At 47.5% G+C, this 14,090-nt stretch overlaps 2 protein-coding genes across 5 annotated transcripts in view; one reads left to right on the top strand and one right to left on the bottom strand.

The window, feature by feature from the left end:
* Arhgef4 (Rho guanine nucleotide exchange factor 4) overlaps window positions 1-6,457 on the top strand; it is a 73,096-nt gene extending 66,639 nt beyond the window's left edge. The window contains exons 5-10 of one of the 2 annotated variants that reach the window (XM_042685103.1): window positions 11-243; window positions 583-712; window positions 2,561-2,692; window positions 3,296-3,539; window positions 4,176-4,253; window positions 5,247-6,457. In XM_042685103.1, coding sequence (XP_042541037.1) covers window positions 11-243; window positions 583-712; window positions 2,561-2,692; window positions 3,296-3,539; window positions 4,176-4,253; window positions 5,247-5,398 — 969 coding nt within the window. In that variant the 3' untranslated portion in view covers window positions 5,399-6,457. The remainder of the gene's footprint in view (window positions 1-10; window positions 244-582; window positions 713-2,560; window positions 2,693-3,295; window positions 3,540-4,175; window positions 4,254-5,246) is intronic. The other variant, XM_042685104.1, reaches the window with a different exon arrangement.
* Window positions 6,458-7,046: 589 nt separating this feature from the next.
* Window positions 7,047-14,090, bottom strand: part of Fam168b (family with sequence similarity 168 member B) — a 40,731-nt gene continuing 33,687 nt past the window's right edge. For 2 of the 3 annotated variants that reach the window (XM_042685105.1, XM_042685106.1), the window contains 3 exons: window positions 13,880-14,078; window positions 11,914-12,043; window positions 7,047-11,282 (listed from right to left, as the gene is read on the bottom strand). In XM_042685105.1, the coding sequence (XP_042541039.1) occupies window positions 11,931-12,043; window positions 13,880-14,078 (312 nt within the window). In that variant the 3' untranslated portion in view covers window positions 7,047-11,282; window positions 11,914-11,930. The remainder of the gene's footprint in view (window positions 11,283-11,913; window positions 12,044-13,879; window positions 14,079-14,090) is intronic. The other variant, XM_042685107.1, reaches the window with a different exon arrangement.

The following is a 14,090-nucleotide window of genomic DNA, read 5'->3' as shown; positions in this document are numbered from 1 at the left end:
CTGTTCCCAGCAAGCAGACTTCCAGATCTACTCGGAGTACTGCAACAACCACCCAAATGCCTGCATGGAGCTTTCCCGACTCACCAAGCTCAGCAAGTATGTATACTTCTTTGAGGCCTGCCGACTACTGCAAAAGATGATTGACATCTCCCTCGATGGCTTCTTGCTGACCCCAGTGCAGAAGATCTGCAAGTACCCCTTGCAATTGGCCGAGCTGCTCAAGTACACACATCCCCAGCACAGGTAGGAGGGTGCGTCTGGGAAGCACTGGAGGCTCTCTCTGCACACCTCCAGTTGCTAGCTGTTGGAGATCTTACAGTGTGCTTGGCACTGCTGTAGTCACTAGAGCAATTAATAGCACAGGATAGGGCAAGGTCTCTTTATGAGTTATCATTGAAGTGAAGGGAGAGAACATGAATGGCATACTAAGCTCTACTCTGCCCCTGAATTTATGGAGAAGAGATCTGTGCATTTAACAGGTAAAGGTGGACAGCTCCCAGGGGAGGCAGCTTCATACTGGGCTGCAGGAAACTCCTCTGCTCTCTGGCTGGCCAGCACCATTCTATCTTTGCTCTGCCACAGGGATTTCAAGGATGTTGAAGCTGCCTTGCATGCTATGAAGAACGTGGCCCAGCTCATCAATGAACGGAAACGGAGACTTGAAAACATTGACAAGATTGCTCAATGGCAGAGCTCCATAGAGGACTGGGAGGTGAGGGGCCTAAGGGTCCGGGAAATGCTCTTGAAGCCCTTGCTCTGAAATTGTGCTTGCTCCTCACAAGTCTAGGGGAGAGTAGAGGCTGGTAATGTCCATGTTCCTGGGAGTCTGTAGAAACACTAGTGGTAGGAAAACAGGTTCTCTTGCATGGGTGTGTAATGCCTGTGGCACCTGGAGCTAGCTGTCCTTCCATTGTGAAATTACTCTTCTCCCTGGAGCCACCAGCCCAGAAGCCTGGACTTACATTGTAGTTCATGCAGCTTTCAAAAGTGATTGTTTCTCCTTGCCGAAGACAGGCTGGATATGAGTTTTCATTCATTTCTAGGACTTCCAACAGTTGGCTTTAGGCCCATTTTTCTGGATTTTTACAAACCCCACATACCTTTCAATTTTGCCTTCTAAAGACACACCAAGGCTTCAACTGAACTTGCCAATCTGTCTCCTGCTGAAGCTCTGAGACATGTGAGGGCTCCCAATGTCCACTGCCATGCATTGTGCCAACTGTGAGGTCTAAAAATTACCTGAAGACCAATCAGAATTCAGCCCTAAAAATAAATCTAAGCTGGGTGCCAGTAGTTCATGCTTGTAATCCTAGCTACTCAGTAGGCTGGGATCTGAGGATCTCAGTTCAAAGCCAGGCTGGGCAGATAAATAAATCCAAGAGGCTTTTTTGTCTTTGTGTTGTTGTTGGGCTTAGGTTGGGTTTGTTTTGTTTTTTCTGGTCCTGGGGCTTAAACTCAGGGCCTGGGTGCTGTCCATGAGCCTCTTTGTGCTCAAGACTAGCATTCTACCACTTGAGTCAGTGCCATTTCTAGGTTTTTCAGAGTAGTTTATTTGAAATAAAAGTCTCATGGACTTCCCTGCACGGGCTGGCTTCAAGCTGCAATCCTCAGATCTCCTCCTGAGTAGCTAGGATTACAGGCATCCAACGGGGACCATTACCTTCAATTAACCAGCAGAAAGCCAGAAATGGGGGCATTGCTCCAGTGGTAGAAAACCAGCCATGAGCAAAAAAGCCAAGAAAGAGCAGAAGGCCCCGAGTGGAAGCCCTAGCACTGGTTCATGTATGCATATGCAAACATGAATGTGTATGTGCACGTATACACACACACAAACACACACACACACACACACACACACACATACACACACACAGAGGATGGTGGAGATAACCAAGGTGGTTGATGAGTTCTGAGGCCAAGCTCTGGGTGCAGATCAGTTATCCCAAACTAGATGGCTGCCAACTGTTCCTATTGTGGTTTTCACCTTCAAGCAGGAAACAGAAGGGGGCAAAGTTTGGTCTGCAAATTCGAAGCATGGATAAAATTCAGGTAATATTCATTGCAGACGTGAATTCCAGTCAAGTCTAATTTTTCTCCAGGGCAGCACTATCTAATCAAAGGATCATATAAATTTTATACTTTCTAGTAGCCATTTTATAAAAAAAAGATGAAGATGGATGATTCAATGCTTTATTTCATTCAATATATCTAAAATAGTTCAACTTGTAATCAACATAAAATTTCAGCAATGGGACATTTTATTGTTTCCTACTGCTGTTTTCAAAATCAGTGTGGAGTTCTGTCAGGCCATATGAGCTCAAATGTTACCTGAGGCCACCAGCAGCAGTGGTGTCCTTTTCTGCAAGTGGTCAGAGCTGCCTCCTGTCCCATACCAGACCTGTAAGGCTGGGTATCTCCCTCGGCTTCAGGAACTTTGCTTTCTTGGACTGGCCTGGCCTACTGGAAGGACAGCGGGAAGGCCCCACCCACCTGCCATGGGAGTAGATAGTAGAACTCAAGGTGGGAAGACTCACTCATGACTCTCCTCGGGGTCTCCTAGGGGGAAGATCTCTTGGTCAGGAGCTCAGAACTCATCTACTCGGGGGAGCTAACTCGTGTCACACAGCCTCAAGCTAAGAACCAGCAGAGAATGTTCTTTCTTTTTGACCACCAGCTCATCTACTGTAAGAAGGTACCATTTGCTCTACCCTGCTAGACTGGCCTCATGTAGAGGCTGCTGCTGGGGCCTCAGGCCAGAGAAAAGGAGCTAACACGAGCTGTTCCTTGCTCTGGACACCGGGATAGGATGAGGTGTGGGTGGCTCTCCGCAGTGGGAACTCAGAAACTGTGGGACAGTTCTCTGACCAGTCCACTGCTATAAGAACAGTCTCCCCTCTTCATCTGGTCCCTGCCTGCTCAAGCCTGCATCCTCCCTTGCTGGCCATGGGCTCCTTTAATCCAGCTTCCTCCCAGCCTCCTTTGCCTCCCTTTATTGCTTGATCCTGCTTGTGGCATAGTGATTTCTACCTACTGAACCCTCTTGTTCATTATGCTCTGCTATGTGTGTGGGCCGTTTCCTTAGTTTGGGAGGCTGTCTCTCCATTAAATGAACAGGGGAGCCAGTGGGTGACCAGTGGCTAGTCACCAGACAAGGCTCCTCCACAGTTTGGCCCAGTTGTGGACTGCACCAGGCCCTGTCTTGCTGCCAGGTGCTCACTATCTGCTGGGGAGGTGGCTTGGGGAGAGGGGATTCGTTCTGGATGTGAACAGCTGGGACTCAAGGCCTATCTGGCAGGACCTGCTTCGCCGGGATGTGCTGTATTACAAGGGCCGGCTGGACATGGACAGTCTGGAGGTGGTGGATGTGGAGGATGGGAAAGATCGAGAACTTCATGTGAGTGTCAAGAATGCCTTCCGGCTATGCTGTGGCACCTCAGGGGACAGCTACCTACTGTGTGCCAGGAAGCCTGAGCAGAAGCAGCGCTGGCTCAAAGCCTTTGCCCGGGAGAGGGAGCAGGTGCAGCTCGACCAAGAGACAGGTTCGAACCCCTATCAAGCTTTGCCAGGCCTCTAGGCTCATCCAGCCCTCCTGGCCAGCTTGGCTCCCAGAATCCCCCTGAAACAATGAGTGGGTACCTCCCAGGGGCCTCAGGGCTTGTCCAAGTTCCAGGAACCTCCTGGCCTTACTGGTGAGCAAAGGCGCTGCCCTCATTGCACTGGCAGGAGTGGTGGTCCTCAGCCAGGGTTCAGCCTGGGCCGGAGGCACACACACACACATTCACGCCTACAGTGTCTGTGAGGTCCCTGGGGGAACCCTTTTCCAGATGGTTTAGGTCTTGGGTGAGCAGGATAGACATCAGGCCTCCAGAAGCTGCCACTGCCTGTGAGCACCATCTCCCCAGTACACACATCCTCTCTCTTAGGAATGGGCCATATTTACTGATGCTGGGTCTGGGAAAGAGACTGCCCTTCAGGGAAGAGGTCACTAGATACTATGTGGGGTGGGGCACAGGGATCAGGAGGAAGACCTCAGGGATCTTCATCCTCTAGAGAAGGCAGGCAGGCAGGCTGAGTGGCTAGGAATCAGTTCAAGGTATGATGGAAGCACTGTGAGCAGACACCCTTGAGCAGGAGAGGAGGGCGAGGCTGCAGTCTCATCCGTGCCCTCCCTACAGGCTTCTCCATCACAGAAATGCAGAGGAAGCAGGCCATGCTGAACGCCAGCAAGCAGCAGGCCCTGGGGAAGCCCAAAGGTAAGTGGAACAGTCACCTTCCTGGGGGGTCTGGCCTTGATTCTGTTCCCATCTCTGACCCCCCCCCCTCCAGAGAAGCCCCCCAGTCCCTTTTAGGTACCCACTACAAAGTTTGGTGACAAGGGGCCACAGATGACAAAGCTCAGACCAGTACACGGATACTCTTACTCTTGACCCCCCTCATTCCCCTCTGCCAGGCTTTACTTTTGAGGGGAGGCAGTATTGGGACTTAAACTCAGGGAGACCCTTTTGGTTCTGGCTGTTTTTAAGACAGTCTCATTTTCTGCCTGGGCCAGAATGAACTGAGATTCTGTATATGCGTGCATGCCGTTACTAGGACTTGAACTTAAGGCCTGGGCACTGTCCCTGAGCATTTGTGCTCATGGCTAGGGCTCTGCCGCTTGAGCCACAACTCTACTTCTGGCTTTGTGGTGGTTAATTAGAGGATAAGTCTCAAAGACATTCCTGCCTGAGCTGGTTTTGAACTGTGATCCACAGATCTCAGCCTCCCAAGCAGCTAGGATTGGAGGTGAGAGCCAGCAGCCAGCCTGTGATTTTATTTTTTAATGCTTCCTTCATAACTGAGATAACTAGCATGCACCATGCCTACCTTTTTGTAGGATGAGACCAGGACTCATGAATTTTTTTAGCACAAGCTTGTTTTGAACTAGCTTCCTCCTGACCTCAACTTGCCAAATAGCTAGGATTACAGGCAAGAGCTGCTGCATCTGGCTCCCTGACTACTCTCTAAAAGGTACCTTCACTGCTGCCTAGGTAAGGGTCCGCCTTGCCCCCTTTCACAAGGATAGCCAAACCCAGGTCAGTGGCTCCAAGCAGCCTGGGCTCCAGTGTGGTCAGCGCTCAGGAAGCAAGTCCCTTACAGGAAGACTGCCCTCCATGGGGGCCTGTGGCACAGTCCCTGGATGGGCTCCTCTGGCCCTGTGTAATCTGACCCCTGCGTCATCTGACCCCTGCTGCTCTCTCCCTGCCCAGCTGTTGGTAGGCCCTGCTACCTGACACGCCAGAAGCACCCCACACTGCCCACCAGCCGGCCCCAGCAGCAGGCCTTGGTGCTGGCAGAGCCCAGGAGGAAGCCATCTACCTTCTGGCACAGCATCAGCCGGCTGGCACCCTTCCGAAAGTGAGCCCAACAGTCTCCTGACAACACTTTGTGGACCTGCTGGCCCACAGCCCTCAGCTTTCTCCCCAGGCTCACTCCAACTGACCTTCCTCTGCCTATTTTGCAAGGTACAAGTAAACAGGGCTGTAATTGGGAGTTGTTCATTGACACCAGGGCATACAGGTCCGCACTACCTTCCTTGGTTCCTCACTGCTAGTGCAGTAAGTCCAGCTAGAAGAGGCAAAGCCCTGCACGCGCATGTGCACCTCTCCTGCAGCCTGCACTTGCCCCTCTTCCTGCACTCTGGACCTTCATGGGGCCTCCATTAACCATGAGGCTGGGAGCCACAACACAGAACCACCATCCAGGCTGACAACACAGAAGGCTCTGTCTGCCCTGGGACTCTGGAAATCTAATCATCCCCACTCCTATTTTCTTTGGGCAGGAGAGACCTACTCTATGGCCATCAGCTACCTGCAAAAGCCAGGCTATGTGCCCTCTGCTGTCCATTCAGGCCACTGGCCCTGGTGGTGGTACAGGGCCACTAAACCTCAGAAGACAGGAACCAAGATTCTGTGCCCAAACATCTAGCCCAGAGCTGACCTTTTGCTTCCCAGCCCCTTTAGACACTGTTGGCTGCTGGAAACCCTTTCACTTGTGATGTGTGTAGTGGGAAATACAAAAAACTAGTCAGCCACATACTCTGGTCCAGGCTTGTGACTAGTCCACTGTAGCTGGGGCTTGGCTGCAGAACTACCTGGTTCCTGTTGTTTGGATTTTGTCATCTTGTTTTTTTCTAACAATGGCGAGAAGTAATTGTTAGTGACACAGAAAGATTGCCTTACCCTACTGAGCGTGAGAAGCCATAAGGACTGAATTCTGTGGTGCAGCATCCAGGACTGACGCCCCTACTCCAGGAATAGGCTGAGACCTGCATTCTACCTGAGGAGCGGGCACCACAGCCCAGGCCTGTGTGTCAGTGCAGAGCCCACAGGATTTAGCAGCATGGACAGTCACTCTTGTACTCTACCTTCTCCAAGCCAGAAACCACATTTAATTTCATAAAGAAATTTGCAAAAACCTACCAGTCAGCCATTGTTTTCTGTTATTATGTGTGTGCATTTTCTCTTCCATACATCCACTCATCCTTCTTTTGCCTGTAAGAGTAAACCCAGAGATTCCAGAAGTGGTAGAGTGACAGGCTTGCTTGGTTGCAAGCTACTGCCCTTGTGGGACAGTCTCAGGTGGCAGGGCTGCATGATGCAGAGATCCAGGGAAACTGGAGTACACACAGCAGAAGAGGAGGGGCAGTGACCATCCCCTTATACTCTGTCCCCAAGGCTTGAAGCACTGATTGCTTTCTTTGTGGGCTGCTTCCAAGGGCTTGGCTGAAGTAGGCAAATGTAGGTTTGAGAGATAGGTGGTCCACAGTGTTCCTAGGCCACAGCACCCTCTGAAAAGGGGACTAGTATATGTCTCCCCAGGGGGGCCCAGTCACAAAAGCCAGGAAGGGAAGCGCACCATTGCCTCTTCCACTACACCCCACCCCACCCAGAGCCACCTGGCACACTCTGGCAATCCTGACTGCCAAGAAGCCGCAGCACCTTCTTAGTCAGGCCATGCTTGCTACCTTCGGAAAGGAGCCACACCAACAAATCATGAAAACCAGAATATGCAACACAAGTCAATCTTTATTGAAAACTGCAGTATTAATACATAACAATTATTGTTACAATAAACGTGCTTTGAAGAATTTTAAATCTGAGTTCATCTACTCATCAGATTGCATAAAAAATTAAAACTGTGTGATTTACACCTAATTGAACTGGCTCAGGATGGATGGTCCATTCCTTTGTTATTGACACATTATGTTCAATGCAGAGGCAAGGGATGCCTGTAACACTGGAAGACAATGCTGACTTAAGCTTAAAAAAGGTACCAAGAGAACAGTGTAAAAAAGTATTTAAAAATTATTAAAAAAAAAAAAAAAGAAAAAAAGGAAAAGGAACCATTTCCTATTCAGTCACAACACTAAGGCTCCTTGGGGCCTCTCCTCTGAGTAGTATCAGCAACCCTGCAGGGAGCCAGGCTTGACTGTTCTGTTCTCCTGACAGCTGTTCTGTACCAAGGCCCACAGCTACCTTGTCCAGGGAGTTGCTTGTCACACTAGTCTTAGACACCTACCCTCCTCCTGAAAGATACGGAGGCTCCCTACACCTAGTTGCTTGTCTCTGTCTCCCTGTACCAACTGATTTGGTCCCCTGGACTAAAGTAAGGTTATACCTGTTTTCTGTTAATGGAGAATGGGAAGGGATAGATTCTCTGAAACATACGAGATCAACTCTGCCATTCATTCCTACCAAGAGCTGTTTTGTTCTCATGCATGTAATCCACAGCTTATCAGTCAGCTGCCTTTCAGTGGGCGAGGGCAGTGGGCAGCTCAGAGAAAAACACATACAAGCCTGGGATATGTTGGGGCAGGAGAGTCAAGCTCAGCCCTCCTAGATCCAAACATACTCATACACTCCAGACCCCTTAGAATAGAGCACCAGAGAAGGACCAGCAGCCACCCACCTGCCACTGCATGTGTGGGAGGTTCTGTGCCATTCAGGAAGTGACAGGCAGACAAAAACTGCAGTAGCCAACTGTCAACTCTTGAGTGAGGGGTGGCCCAATTGGTCAAAGTGACACTGTTCATAAATGTTCAACAAGGCCTGGTGAGGAAACGATTTCCTCTGTGAAGCAGCCCCAGTATTTATAGCTGGTATGCTCCAGGCTCTCATCACCTCCACTGGCATCATCATAAAAGCCCATAGAATGAGCTCCCTTCTCTCCCAGAAAACATTCTTTAATTACTTCTTGGGCCACATCTGTCTCAGCAGATAGCACCACCAGACAGAATGAGGCACAGGTGCTAACAGAGGGAAGGGCAGGACACTCAGCCTCCTGAAAACACTGCCTCCTCAGGGTACTCAAGAATAAGTTTCACACAACACCAATCAGCAGGCCATAACTGCAACAATGTTTGTTTTTATTTTATTTTTTTAAAAACAGGACCACAAGAGACATGAATTTGCCCAAGTCTCCTATGTCTATGTCACCTGATTGGCAAGGTCCTAAGGGGGCCTCACTTCTGAGTCAGGAAGCTCACAGGTCACTCAACAGAACCACCTCCAGACCACAACTAAACTAGAATTCTGCAAGGAGAGAGCAGTAACAGGACACAGTGAAAGAACACACAACCTAAGGCTGAGAACAAAACTTTTGATAGCTCTAATGATATCCATGTTCACAGGAATTAGGCCCTGTGCTTCCCTGTCTCAATTTCTAAACTTTTAGTTCAACTTTAGGACTCACAAGTCAGGAATGTCAAACAAAAGCACAAAACTCTTGGAATGTTCCACATTATGCTTGAGACACCAAATTATAGTTTTATAATAATACTGATCCAAGTTCTAGGCCTTTTTACTAGAACTGAATTGCTGTTAAAAAATGACAATCTACTTTCATCACCAGATTTGAGAGCTGATGTCCTAACAGTTTCAAATTTGAAAAGTATTTCCACACAGATGAATGGTATATGCAGTATTTGATAGTATCTCAACTCAATTTCAGAAAAAAAGCAAGACTTTTAAATATAGGTAAAGTGTTTACAAATCAGATTTAACAGTGGAGGAGATGGAACTCATTCTTCTTCATATGGAAACACTTTTACCTCAGCACTGTGAACACACTGTGTGTACCCATCTCAAGCTGGCCTACAGCCAAGCCTAGGTAACTTCCTTTAGACAAGAAATTGTGTAACTTTCTAAGGGTATATGTGTGTATGTGTATGTGTGTGTGTGTGTGTGTTTTAGCACACACTAAAATCATGAGTATATTCTCCTGATGGATGGTCCTTCACCTGAGAAAACTGCCTTCTGGTCTGTTGAATCCCTGGAATCCTAGAAACCTACTGATATTTGCAAACCATCCACTATACAGATGGAGTTGCCACTATACATACACACACAGACACAGACACACACACACACACGCTCACACATGCGCACACACACACACGCACACACACACACATACTAAGTGCTCATGACATGGTTTAAAGTACTTATCAGTAAACATTCTATGTTAATGGGTATTAGGAATAAAGAAATCTTCTGTTTACACTGATCCATGCAAAAACCTCCCTAGACTTATTATAAAATGAAATGTTAAAAAAATTAAAGTATTACTATAAAAAAAATAGGGTCACCAAAGGCCCAGTGGCCAAGAGTTCCACCTACTAACCAGGCTGACCACTGAGGCACCTTCACTGCAGCGCCACAGCCCTGACCGAGCTGCCAGACGCAGAAGCACAGGCCAGCATCCCAGCCAAAGCCCATAGCACTCTACACAGGATGGGGTTGGAAAACTATGTGCTCCTATCCCACAGACCCCTGAAATGGAACACATGAACATATCCTCATGCCCTCACCGAGGACACAGACACAGTTCCACTGATGCAAGTTGGGCATATTTAGGCAAAAACAAAATCCTCTTGATTTCTTATATATATACTGATTTTAACCTTAAAATCGTTTCCATAATGGATACTGGGCAGCCAAGAGCTTCCTGATGCCTCCTCACCCTTTTGCTGTCCACATGTGCTTGGCATTGAATGCTTTCAGCTACAAAAGGTAGCAAAAGAAGCTCCCTCTCATCCCAGCTTTACAAGTCTTCTGTAGCCAGTCGAGAAGACAAGTCTTCACCAGGTGGACACCTCCCCAAGACCAGCCATATGTACTACCATTTTCAGATATACTCATGGCTTGGCTTTTAAGAAACATGAGGAATTTAAAATACAATTTTGTTCCCTTTTAAATATACTTCATTACATATAGTTGTAATCTTTGCCCTTGTTGAATGAAAACAGTGATGCCTATGTGTTTTCACCTGATTCATGTATTTCTTGGGGAAATAAAAACAGGGGATGACTTTCTATGCTAAAGCAGAGGGCAATGCCTCTTCTAAGCGTGGCTCTTTCACTCTCAGGAAAAAAAAAATTGTTCTACATAGTTTTCCAACAAATATACAAAGCATGATTCTCTGTAAGAGTCATGTATAAATGCTCAGGTGGCAAAGACCATTGTGGTGCTGACACACAGACCACCTCCCACCCCAAACTGTCACGGCTCCCTCCGCTCTCATCTTGTGTGATGGTATTTTAAGCATGTATCTGCTCCCTAACCCCACCAAACCTCAACAGGACAGGGACAACTGCTAACCAGTGGCTCCCAAACCACTGCAGCCAACCTACTCTCATCCCACCTCTGCAGCAACTTCCTGGCTCAGTGAGTACCCCCCAAAACCCCAAACAAAACAGGTCACTAAAAACTAAAAGCTCACATCCCTAACTGGCAACCCACATCAACCCCAAGTGGCTGAAGAGTCATCTCTGGTATCCAGATGCTCTAGGAAGAAATTCACTTTAACACATGTAACTTTAAGACTGCATACATTACAACAGTGCATTAGTGATACAAGTTGTAAAATACATTTCCATACCTTTGGGTTTTGCATATGATGGTTTTGCATCAGTCACTGCAGGTAGATTGAGCAAGCTTTGTTTTTGTGTATTTTTTAAACATGCATTCAACTAGATATGAGTCAGAATAGATTAATACTCCCTTTTGTTTTTTTTATCATTACAGTTAGCTAAAAAATTGCCAGGCAGTCCACAAAACAGGATTTGCTTTAAGACCAACCCACAGAGTTAGTTGGAGACTAACGGCGCTGGGACCTGCTGGGCCGGGACGTAGTATTTAGCTAAGTGTCGAGAGCATTAAGAAGAAAGTCCTGGTTGGAGGCACAAGGCCTGCAGCACCAGCTGTGGAACTCAATGATGTGACTGCACAGCTCCATCCTCACACCTGGGGGAGAATGACAAACCTAAGTTAGTGGGGATCTTCAAGGCATGGATGCTCTGAAAACTACAGGAGGAGGGTATCTACTGGGGCAAAAAGGGCAGTTGTACTCCTTCCCACTTACATTACAAAGACCCCTGCGCCACCACTCCCACCCAGTAACAATCAGAGCCCTATTTCCTGAAGCAGGCAGGAAGGAGATGCAAGAGTCTTCCATGCTGTATAAACAATAAATAATATTTTCTTTCTCCTCTGCTTTAAGAACACTAACATAAAACAACGGTCAGGAGTATTTTTCTTGCTAATGCTTGAATAAGAAGTAGGTTTAGCCGGGCGCCGGTGGCTCACGGCTATAATCCTGGTTACTCAGGAGGCTGAGATCTCAGGATCGCGGTTCAAAGCCAGCCCAGGCAGGAAAGTCCCTGAGACTCTTATCTCCAATAAACCACTAGAAAACTGGAAGTGGCACTGTGGCTCAAGCGGTAGAGCGCTCGCCTTGAGCTGAAGAGCTGAGGGACAGCGCCCAAGCCCAGAGTTCAAGCCCCACAACCGACAAAAAAAAAAAAAAAAGGTCTGCCCGTCTCCATAGGGAAATATACTTTTGCCAGAACCCTGCCTGCCTCCAGTGGTCACTTACATTTATTTGCAGGGTAATCACCATTGAGGGGGCACGTAGCTGTAGGTGGGTGTTCCTGGGGCCCGGTATGTGGGCACAGTGACTGGGTGAGGGGCAACAGGAGTTGGAGAATGAGCAGTCAGCAGAGTACCTGGAAGAAAGAACAGTACATCACACACAAGGAAGGCCCTCATACTACATAGGAGACTTGTTCAGCACAGCTCACTTCCTCGACAAGCGACAAGCAGGTAGGTCCAGCCTCTTTATGAAAGGAAGACAGATGGGAAAAGTAAGGTTAGACCAACTCCTTAGAATATCCTGAATAGCCAAAAACTAAAAGAATATAGCCTGTTCACAGCACATTTGATATTGCTAATAATGTTTATAAAAGTCTGTGTACCACCCCTTCCGAGAGCATCTATAATAATTTTTATGGACAAGAAACTACAAAAAGTGAGTACTGTTAGCCTTAAAAGGGAAGGAAATTCTGATACACTGTATAATACAGGCAAACCTTAAGCACATTATGCTAAATGAAAAAATCAGGGATGAATTGAAATCACTGCATGATTCTACTCAGGAATACTAAAAGTTATCAAATTCAAAGACAGAACACAGACTAGAATTTGAGCTAAAGGGGAAGGGAAAAAGGAGTTTTGCAGGATGAAAGTTTTGTAAAGATCCATTTTACAACAATGTGAATATACTGAGTACCATACTACATACTGAAAAGTTGTTAGCATGTTTTTTTTTGTTGTTGTTGTTTTTTGGTTGGTCATGGGGCTTGAACTCTGGGCTTGGGTGCTGTCCTTGCACTCTTCAGCTCAAGGCAAGCACTCTACCACTTGAGCCACAGAGCCACTTCCAGTTTTCTAGTGGTTTATTGGAGATAAGTCTCACGGACTTTTCTGCACAAGATGGCTTTGAACCATGATCCTCAGATCTCAGCCTCCTGAGTAGCTAGGATTACAGGTGTGAGCCACCAGTGCCCAGCTTTAGCATGTTTTTTTTTTTAAAAAAGGAAAATGTGAAGTGGCAATTCTATACCATGTATGTTTCAGACTACATTGAGAGTACATTTTTGCTCAAACTTCAGAAACACAGCAACCCCAAGTATGAGAATAAGGATCACGTTTAACCCAGTGTCAACCCAAGTGCCTACGTCTGTCATTCACTTTCTGTTGGCCCCGCTACCTCAGGGCCTTCAGGCTTTTGTGCCAGTCTTCTCTGCCCTGACAGGAAATTACAGGGACAAGTAGATTCTCAGCAACACAGATTGCTGTTGCACTACCTTTCTCTCTAGAATCATTTCCTTATGTACTTGTTTATTTTCCTTAAAACTCAGTCATGAGCAAAAAAAATGCACACTATGTGGAAAGTCTGAGGACAACCACATTTATCCAAAGAGCTAAATGTGACTCATCCCTAGACAAAAACAAGCCCCAACTCCTATAATGACCTCCTAACCTAGAGACCAGGAAAAGTAAAGTAGATGAATGCCAAAGAATTTAACAAGTAGTTGTTACTTCTATTAACACAGGCCAGCTTTTCTACATTCAAACTTCCCCACTCATGCAAATGGGATTGAAGATGTTATAGGGACTTGTGAAGTGTGTGAGTCCTTCTGCTGGAGTTTCCTCAAATCCATGGAGTATGAGACCATCTAGTCATTCCTCATCCTTGCTGCCAAATGGCCTACCAAGTTCACCAACAAATACAGCACCTCCATCTAATTCAGGGAGTGGTGCTCAGTTACATGCCGCCCCCTCCCCACCTCCCCATGGTGGTGGCACTGGGGCACTTGATTCATGTCAGTCCACAGGACCCAGCCTACCTCACCCCATACTCTTGAAGGGAAAGGAAGGACTGCCTGTGCAGTACTGCCATACTACTGAATGTCAGAGCTAACCACCATTTCATTGGTTCTCCCACCTTACTCCAGCGCTCACAAATGAAAAGGAACAAGACCCAAGAAAAAAGGACTCACCTGCTGACATGGCCATGGTGGTCCCAGCAACCATGCCCATGGTGACCCCATTGCCTCGAGGAGGAGGGATGGGCGCAGGGTACACAGTCGCTGGCATGCCATTAGGCTGCACCACTGTGGTGTGGTGGATGACGTGAGGGGGCGCTGCATACAGTGGTTGTGTATAGTAAGTGCCTTGCTGTGGGAAGAAGAGAGACAACTGCCACAGGGT

The sequence above is a fragment of the Dipodomys spectabilis genome, unplaced genomic scaffold (assembly GCF_019054845.1).
Source record: "Dipodomys spectabilis isolate Male_0828 unplaced genomic scaffold, ASM1905484v1 ptg000094l, whole genome shotgun sequence".
Taxonomy (NCBI): domain Eukaryota; kingdom Metazoa; phylum Chordata; class Mammalia; order Rodentia; family Heteromyidae; genus Dipodomys; species Dipodomys spectabilis.
This window is presented reverse-complemented; position numbering and strand designations above follow the sequence as displayed.